A 10,000-nucleotide genomic window follows, 5' to 3' on the forward strand; every position below is an offset into this window, starting at 1 on the left:
AAGCAGTTCTAGCAAAGATTGACATTTCATCCTTGCTCACCACAGTCTCCAGTAGCCTAGTGGTTAGAGCATCCGTACTAGATCACGGAGTGTCGTGGGTTCAAATCACATCTGTAAGTCGGATTTTTTTTTGAGTTTTCAATGGATGTAATTTCAACAAAACACATACTAATTTAAAAAGGGACACTAACTCCTAACAGTTAAAAGAAATCATCATTTCTGACACAAACACGTAAACCTGCAAGCAGACATCAACGAAACTTGAATACTTTTCAGTGTCACCTCCTTTTGTGCAAGTTCCCTCTCTTTCCTTCTTGCGGCATCAGATATGATTGGTGCTTGTCTCTCCTGTAAAGTAAAAAGAAAATCAAGATTTTCACTAACTGCCGCTATCCTCAACTACTTAACAATTATTCCACAAAGGCGTGTTGGATATGAGATGATAGATGGCCAACGAGGCGCAAAGCGCTGAGTTGGCTACAACAACCTTATATCAAGAGTGAATCAGATAAAGAGTGTTGTTATGGCTATTATGAATCTATTTTTAGAATACCCGTTCCCGCGAAAATCAGTTATGTCCCCGAAAAACATGGCCGAAGCAGTCACGCGTGACATGGATCCTTCTGATTGGTTAAAATTGGCGGCCCTTTGTTTGTTTCGCGCGCAAAGAGTATCTAAAAATAAATTTATTTGTGACTGTGCCGGGGTAAGACCGCAAAGTGATTGATCAACACTCTTATCTTATTCACTCACGCTCATATCAAACAAGCCCGAGTGGGATAACTGTTTTATTAAAAACAAATTATGGATAAATCTTCCCTACTTTATTTTGTAAACACAAAAAAACTGATGCGTGCTGTTACTGATATTTGTAGAGTATGGTATAAAAGCTCATAAACCATGATGGCTAAGCCAATCAAAACACTAGAATTGCATTATCCAATTTCCTAGTTTTTAATAAAACATTATAGGCTTGCTGCCCATTATAATTTACAAACACCAGCATCCCAAACAAATTATGGTTTATCCACATTTAAATCAATTGATTTTTGGTTTTAATGTTTCCCTAATACTCAATTTTGGGCTCAATTTTTGAAATATCTTTTTAACTTAGCATGATGCAATTTTCAACAATTTTCACCCAAGCAAAAATTCAAGGAGTTTTCAAGCAGTTTTCCACAAAATCCTTTTTTTTTCAAGGGCTTTTCAAGCGCCCTTGAAGTCCAAAATTAAATTCCAGGGCTTTTCAAGGACTTCGAGGAGTAGCACGAACCCTGTTTTTAATTGTCCAGTGTCTAAACTGCGGTGGTTATACTGTACTCAAAAGTGACCAAAATGCAAATCTCACTCTCAACATGGCCACTGGGGGTTTCTTTGTTTCACTCCCTCAACATACCCTGTGTTCTTTTATTATTTTTCTTATGATAATTTATTGAATGTATTTCCATAGTTTATTACATTGTGCTGTCCAGATGCTAGGAGACCAGTCCCCTCAGTAGGGTAATAATTATTTATGTACCTGTCGGGGTCTTGCCTCTTGGGTTCCACTTCCTTCAAGTTCCTTTTTAGTTTCGAGAATCTTTCTGACAAGACCGCCTACGTGGAAAGATTAGGTTTAAAAAATCTTTAGCTGAGGTCAATTCCAAGAGGAGGGCTTGAAATGCTAATAACATCATAAATAACAGTTGCATGTGAAAATTGCTTGATTTTGATGGGCAAAAAAAGCAGTGAGTAAACAAACAAAGGGAATCTCAGGGAGCTAAATCACACATGACCTCTCATGTCTGACAAAGGGTACACGAAAGAGATGGGAGCCAAAACAATGGCAGGAATCTTGATCAAAGATTCATGTCCCCCGCTTCAGTATCAGTATGAAAAGATTAATGGCACATCAGTGTTCAATCAAATCTACGAACCCTCAGCTCTGCTTCGTGATACAACACTGCAACTCTTATTGTAAACTCTAAATACTGATGGCCTGTCCATATTGTGCTTTGACTTCAAGGAGCCACGACTTCTTAGCGGCCTTGAAAGTTTGAGACGAATTAATTTAACATAAAACTCCACATACCATGTTCACCATCATCCTCGACTGCTTCTGATGGTGCCTTAATGGAAGTCATCAAAAAAAAATACAACATTAATGACAGATACAAGTATAATAGTGTGGGAGACTTAAAGAGTCTGGTAGAGCATGAGCCAAGCCATAATGCCCTCAGGCTGACACTTCAACTGAACATCAAACATTTTCACAAAAGGTCTCTTGTCCTAATTTCATTTTATTAAATTTGATTTACACTGTAATACAGACAAGAGGATGACTGCAGTTGCAGGCAACCCAAAGCCAGCTTCTATATCATTAAGGTGAAAGGACTTGATGCCAGTAATACTCAGTCTGGTACTCATTTTACTGGTCAATGGATTGAAAGCTGAGTGATCCAAAATGCAGAGAAATGTTATCTGAAATGTTCGTTAACGCCGGAACACGTGTTATGCAGGATGCTGTCGTCAATACCAAACTCCTTCAACAAAATTCTTTTTGAAGATGCCTGCAACATGGTAATGATTATGTTCTGGATGTAGTTTTTGGTTGAATTAATAACTTATCACTTTGCAAAACGGTTATAGCCAAGATATCATTAAATGACAAATTTATGCAAATTTGCTTTCAATAGGGGTGTACTGCTCTTCCTGGAAATATTAGCACTTTTGTTAATGAAAAGGAGGTGGTCGAGAGTGATGGTTTAAAAAGTTATCACTTGCAGGGACTGACATAATAGGGCCTGTTGTGCCCTAGGACCATGGTTTGGACCGAGCCCCTTCAGGAGTATACAGCAGGGTGAGCAGCAAGAATTCACAGAATAATAATAATGATAATAATAACAATAATAATAAAAATAAATAATAATAATAATAATAGCAACTTTATTCAGTTAATTCAATAAAAGGTAAGGATACCAGAGGTTATCCCTATCGAGGGAATCTGCCCCCAGCCCAATGTAATTGGCTGAGAGTCGATTTTGATGAAGGAGGAAAACCCTAGCACCGGAGAAAAACCCTCAGAGTCAGATTGAAATCGGCTGAAACTCAACCCACATACGACCTGACGCCAGGGTTGAACCCTGAGGTCACAGAGGTGCCATGGAAGGTGTGACGCTAAACCAACTGGCTCTCTTTTGAAGGGGTTTTTAGTTTGAGGCAAATTATGGAATGCACGGAGGTTGAGGGGGTGGGGGGGGGGGGTGAGTTGTAGCACATTCAGCTCACCACATCTAAGTCATTCTGAATTGCATGTGTGTCCTCCACCACAAAAGTGTCGTCTTCATCATCCTGGTCTTTTCCGTCATCTACAATAACACTGGCAACTTGTTTCCCTGAGCCAATCCTAGAGGAAAGTGGAGAAAAATACATGTACCAGTACTGTACTTCAAGTTGAAAAAGGGCCATTTTGCATAACAAGCAGCAGCAGGGCTGACAGTTGGGAGATTTTTAAAAGAAATTACCATGGCTATAGCTGCAACAAAAACATCACCTAAGAATTATTACTTTGCAATGTCTTAAAGGGCCTATGTAATGTTATTGTATGGTGTTAGGAGAAATCTTCATTTAATCACAAGTTTCAAACTCGAAAATGGTAATGTGGAATTTGTTTATTGATAAAATTACTGTTACATCACAAACAAGATGATTCTGAGCAAAAAAGGCCTTTATCCAGGCGATTTGCCATAAACTTGAAAAATGTTCCCTGGTTGGGCGGAAAATTTTCAAGATTATGCAAATACAACCCTTTTCAATGTTGTCCATTTGTGTCCATCCACGGTTCTCTTTCCATTTATTGTATTTCTTTTACCTTGTTTAACGGTTTTAAGGTAATTCCCTTGAAATTGTTCTACTATCAAACTTTTTTGGAAACTTGGCATAATTAACATTCATGATATGAACATGAAAAAAATGCAATAAAAAAATGGAGTCACCGTGCTTGTTTACGCCTCAGTAGGCTCTTAAAATGGGGTATTTTTACTGGTTTCGCGTTAAAAATTCGAATCACCTTCATGCTCAATTAAGTCTTGGTTACTTGAAAGACACGAAATTTTATTTTGAAAATAAAGCTTCTTTTATTCACATAAGCAGTATTGCTTCATTTACGCCGTTTTTGATTGCCTGGTTGTGGGAATAGTGCACTCTTTGGGACAGTTCAATGGTTAGCTTGAAGTCCTCGCCTGGGCCAAAATACACCCAGTACGGAACTGTTTTCCAAAAAAATTCATGTTCTACTATCAAACTTTTTTTCTTCTTCAAATATGTTTGTTATTGGACTGTTCTTAGCAAATACGTGAAAAAAAAAATCGGGGGTCACCGTGCTCGTTTGAGAGAAAAGGAGCATTTATTTCACTATCGGGCTTAGTTTGAGGGGAATCTCTTAGGTTTTGTATGTGCACGTGCTCATGTGCGGGCGCTAATGACGTGAAAATCGTGCGCAGTAGGGATGCCCAATGCAATACTAAGGAATTACCTTAAGTGGTTATTGCAAGTTTTTATTCTACTTTTTGGGCATTTTGGGTGTCATGAAATTACATAATTTTGCGTAGCATTGCCCCTTGCTATTATTCCATCTTATACAACTTTTACAATGTGGGTGGAGATTCCTATGACTGAATTGGTAGCAGTTTGTAAAGAATGACAACGTACGTATATGATTCAATGTTAAGTGTGCTCACGTTCTTTGAATCTTTTGTCCTTCCGAGGACATTTGACTGACCAATAATATGCGTTCTTAGTTTTCTATGACCCACATTCTCAGTTACATGTAATTTAGTTTTAGAGTCTCAAAATTTATATTTTCACACTCCATGTCCAACACAAAGTTAACCCTGATCAGAAAAAGGAAGTAAAAATGTAACAATTTTAAGATATTGAAAAGACATCTGCATCATGAGAATTTTCAAAACAACAAATACCGGTAATGTCATCTACGTATCTACGATAATATAATACTTGGGTACCAGTGCATTTTCCAACCAAAGCCTTTCATAATGACCCATGAAGAAATTGGCTAATACAGGGGCTAAAGGTGAACCCATTGCCACTACATCTACACATCTATTTGATCGTAAAAACAATTCTTATGTTCTGCAGATATGTTTTTTCAATACCTTAACAAATGCCATCCCAACATTAAGATAACAATTTTAGTAGTGATGTTCTCTTTCCTGTGACAAGTCTGTGCACCCAAAGGTAGAAAAAACAGTACTGTTTTTTTCTCTGGTTGGTTGCTTTCTTAAAAAGATTTTGCCTCTGTTGGCATCAATATTCTGTTAAATCAAAAGTTAGCATCACTTTGTGGGCTGATTCTATAATATTTTACTGTTTTTAAATTCATCGAGGCCTAAGTTTTTACTTACTGCATTCACTCCAAAATTAGAGTTCTTGCACCTTTTGTGCTGTGTTTACAAAACAAGCCTCCAAGGTAATTAACATTTTCATATTGACAAGTGAGTTCACAAGATTGTAGCTATTCAGGTGATAAGGTCTATTATAGTAAATGTAGTTTTGTCCATGCATACCTGGTGATCTGTTCATCAATTTCTTCTTGTTGTTTTTTTATCCTGGGTGGAGCTGGTCTGGCACTGCTTGGCCTCGGTAAACTTCGACTGATAAAAAAGTAAAAAATATGAACTATCAAGAATTTCACCAACCTACAATCCTGGACAAAAGTCGTTAAGAAAACCATACAAAAACCGACAAAAAGCACTTGTTCACTATTTCTCCCTTGTGAATTTCCTGAGCAGTTACTTCTCCTCCCTCCCCCTAACCAATGTTTATTAGGAAAGTGTTGATTTCCAGGAAACTGTTCGCGACCCCCAGAAAACAATATTGAGATGGGGGAGGGGGGCAAATATTATTGTTTGCTTACAACTGGTAGGGTGAGTTTCTTAAGAGTTTTGTCCACAATTGTAGATAATTATTAAAAACTGGTGTGAGGATTAGACTAAGCTACCAGTCAAAAGGAACAACACTTTTTGACATCAGTATAAATATTGGTTTGTGGTTTAAAGGTCAAGTAATCACATGAAAGTTAGAAATTTTGAGGCAAATGAAAGATATAGACAGTATATAGGAGACAGTAACACATACCGTGCATTTTTACCTTTCGACACACCCATCCGAAAAATTGATTTTTGTCCTGAGCAGGACTCGAACCCACGCCTCCCTGATTACTAGTAGGGCATGCTAAGCCACTACACCATCAAGGCTACCACGCTGGCAATGCAGCAGATTAATGAGGTGACTTAGCAGCGTGGGGATCCCTAGGGCCCTCATTAATCTGCTGCGTTGCCAGCGTGGTAGCCTTGATGGTGTAGTGGCTTAGCATGCCAGACTAGTAATCGCCGCTCAGGGCAAAAACCAATTTTTCGGATGGGTGTGTCGAAAGGTAAAAATGCACGGTATGTGTTACTGTCTCCTATATATTGTCTATACCTTTCATTTTGCCTCGAAATTTCTAACTTTCATGTGTTCTAAACCCTGTCTGGGGTTTTAGAGGCAAGGATACTCACTCAAGTGAAGGAAAGTTGGGCCCTAGGGATCCGCACGCTGCTAAGTCACCTCATTAATCTGCTGCGTTGCCAGCGTGGTAGCCTTGATGGTGTAGTGGCTTGGCATGCCCGACTAGTAATCAGGGAGGTGTGGGTTCGAGTCCCGCTCAGGGCAAAAAATCCAATTTTTCGGATGGGTGTGTCGGAAGGTAAAAATGCATGGTATGTGTTACTGTCTCCTATATGGTCAAGTAATCAAACTAGAAATCAAAGGCCATCAAGGTTACATGTCTTAACGCAGTCCTTGGATTTTTCAAAGCATCATGTCGATTGGTTACGATAAACTATTGTGAAAATGAAAACTTTAAACACTAGAAATATTTATGAATTTAAAAAAAAGAAAGAAATATTTATGAAATGTTATTGTTTCAAGTAAAAAGCCAAGCGTGAGCGAGAAAACTACTGTAACACCACAAACACTAAGGGTAGATAGTTTATGGTTTCAAGTCGCTTCTGATTAGTTGCTGCACAATGGGAAACAACAAAATCATTAATCATTAATCATTAAAGTGTTCATGGTTTTCAGGTGCCAAGTGACTACAATTTACGGTAAGAATAATGATAAATCAATCTAAAAACAAACTGTTTTCCACCTTTACGTACTAACTAAAGGAACTCACACTAAAATATGAATTTTGCAAACCTTTTTATAACTTGAGGAGGAAGTTCTTCGTCATGTAACACTCCATTCATTTCCTCCGTTGGCTTTGCTTGCTCACTCACTGAAGGACCTGAGTATACATTCAAGCAAAATGCAGTAATAGCAAAGAAGTGTATCAGCAAATAGGCTTGTGTTAAATACATTACACAGGAAGAATTGTAGAATGCATTTAAAAATAAATGATATATCAATATTTCGACCTCCCTGAGAATGAGAAATTGGCAGGAACGTTAAAAATGGGGAACCTAAAACAATGAAAACCTAACACTGTGAATGAGATTTGAAATATCGATTGGGCATAAAACAACGGAATGAATAAAATAAATAACTTCACACTTGGGACCTGAAGAAACATTTTTCTTTTTTATCACTGATTCTTGATGCCTAGTCAATATCAAATACCAGTACATTGCAATGTTATTAAAAACTGTCTAAAGTTTAGTACTAACCATCACCTCCTCCTTCTTGAAATTCTAAAGGTGGAAAGAAAAACAGAAATATGTCACTTTGAAAAACATTCAAATACAAGTCCTGTGCAATCATAAAGAGAGTACTAACCAGTGAAAAGGTGCATAAAAGAAAAGGAAATTAACAGCCGAGATCAGACTTGTTGCATGCATGAACATTGTAAAACATGCCAATAATTTGTTTTTGGTAATAATTTATACTGAAAACAAATACAGTAAAGTGACTGAACCCCTCGATTCTCCAGCTGTTTTAGCTGAGGGCACACTGGCATCTTCTCCTTTAGGTCAGCTTACATAATAGAATTTGTCTGTCTGACTGGTTGCTCCACAAATTAGGATACAAAATTGTAAAGGTATTTTTGTAACCGCTTGTCTTTTGTTAACTTGTCAACCTACATGTAAAACCCGTTCGATTATAAAGACCTGCATCAGTGCTGTAAACAAGCATATAACATGCTTGGACATAACATTTTCAAGAGGAGCATCTATGTCCAGGCCCTAAATCAGCCAATAGGATACTGTGTCAAATTTAATGTGCAACAAACAATTTTACAAAGAGTCATAAATTTCTGTGTGCAGTGGCTTGCCCATGTACGTTACAGGACAGGGAGGCTGTAGGTGACCTTGTAAATAAAACAGACCTATTTTGTAATTAACAATAATTATTATTGAATAGTGCTTTTATTAACAAGCCAGGAGAGTGGCAGCTAAATATCCACCACTTTCATCAATACCAAGAAGAATAATAATGTTTTACTATAATATGCCTCACAAGTGGGAAAAAAAAGACCAAAAACTTTCCTTCTCTTCTGCTGCGCATGCAGAGATAAAAAATAATTTTCTAATCACCTCTTTGCCAACCATTCAGAATAAGCCAAACTTAAACTCACTTGCATGGTCTAATATAAAAATTCCATCATTCCAATGAAAACTAAATATGGATTAGTCTAATCCATCAAGCAGGTTAAATTGTCTGGCGCTATATATAGACCCAGTAGATCTCGGGAGGGAATTAGGTTAATTGAAACAAGACTACAACCCCAGCCTCACTTTAATTTCAAGGCAAGGTAACAGCATACAACTGTTAAAAGCTATCCATGCCCAAAAACAGTCAGACTGAAAGAACAGACAGACAAATCCCAGCATATAAACTTAGCCTTTGCTAACTACACGTAAGTGCTTTCCCACACAAGCGTACCCTCTCCCTCCCCGGAAGGTCTGCGTCTCTGACCTTTGGCAGAGGAGGGTCTTGGAATGCGATTCACAGGTATTTCTCCATTCTGAAACAGGAAACATATGTCATCACATTAAAGTTTTTTTGACAAATTCTAAAATCACATAGATGGAATGCCTCACTAAGCTCACTTTGCAGCCAAAATTTTATAAATTATTTTTATAACAAAATAAATTTATGAAAAAATATACAAGCAACCATTTTTGCTTTCAGTAAATGAAAAGTCCAGTGAATTTTGAGAACTGCACTGCCAAATGTGAATGCACTGTAGAAGATACTATAATCTAGAAAGGCCAAAATTTGTTTTCTGAAGCAAAAATAACATCTGAATATATATGAGAAAGATATATAAGAAAAGACGAGGTTTAGGCTTATTTACATTAACTAAATTGTGATAAAAATTACTTTTATTTTAGATAACATCAGCAGTTTCAACTGTTGTTTTCAAGTTCAATTTAACTCAGGTAGAAATAACATGATTTTATAACTGTACAGAAAAAAGCTGAGCTACAACTTTACAAGTTTTACAATGTATGAATTCCCCATTTTGGTTTTATAATCTAAGTCAGAAAATGCTAGTTTAGTATAAATACCTCCAATTCACCATCTACCATGCCTGCTCCTTCATCAAGACCATCAATATCATCTTCTTTCTTAGGTGCCTAGTGACAAAATAATTAAAATGAAAGATGGATGCAGTGACCGGGGCTGGACAATCTGCGAGCCAGCGAGCCATGCAAGCCATGCAAATTTCGAATTTAAGTCTAAGCACCCATTTCAAATAGCACTGATAAACAGTTATTAAGCACCCATTTTAAAACGGTGTTAGCTTTAGTTATGGCTTGCATGCATCGCATGGCTCGCAGCCATGGCTCACACATTGTCCTAACTTGACGTGACTTGTCAAGTAATGAAATGAAAAAGCCTTTTGCTTACTTACTGAAACCTTCAGAAATACTTTTATCAAACACTAGTTGTTGATCAACCCTGAAGCTTTTATCTGTGGTTGGACTCTGTCAGGCCCTATCCATACAAGCTTATT

At 37.4% G+C, this 10,000-nt stretch overlaps 1 protein-coding gene across 2 annotated transcripts in view; it reads right to left on the reverse strand.

Annotated features, from left to right (window-relative positions):
- The window catches only part of LOC138047046 (TRAF3-interacting protein 1-like), a 25,397-nt gene that overhangs the window by 4,522 nt on the left and 10,875 nt on the right, over positions 1-10,000 (reverse strand). The window contains exons 8-16 of one of the 2 annotated variants that reach the window (XM_068893745.1): positions 9,552-9,620; positions 8,956-9,004; positions 7,707-7,730; positions 7,240-7,327; positions 5,565-5,651; positions 3,268-3,385; positions 2,072-2,108; positions 1,520-1,596; positions 283-348 (exon numbers count right to left, since the gene is read on the reverse strand). In XM_068893745.1, coding sequence (XP_068749846.1) covers positions 283-348; positions 1,520-1,596; positions 2,072-2,108; positions 3,268-3,385; positions 5,565-5,651; positions 7,240-7,327; positions 7,707-7,730; positions 8,956-9,004; positions 9,552-9,620 — 615 coding nt within the window. Of the gene's footprint in view, positions 1-282; positions 349-1,519; positions 1,597-2,071; positions 2,109-3,267; positions 3,386-5,564; positions 5,652-7,239; positions 7,328-7,706; positions 7,731-8,922; positions 9,005-9,551; positions 9,621-10,000 lie in introns of both variants that reach the window. The other variant, XM_068893735.1, reaches the window with a different exon arrangement.

This window comes from Montipora capricornis, chromosome 1 (assembly GCF_036669925.1).
Source record: "Montipora capricornis isolate CH-2021 chromosome 1, ASM3666992v2, whole genome shotgun sequence".
Lineage (NCBI taxonomy): Eukaryota > Metazoa > Cnidaria > Anthozoa > Scleractinia > Acroporidae > Montipora > Montipora capricornis.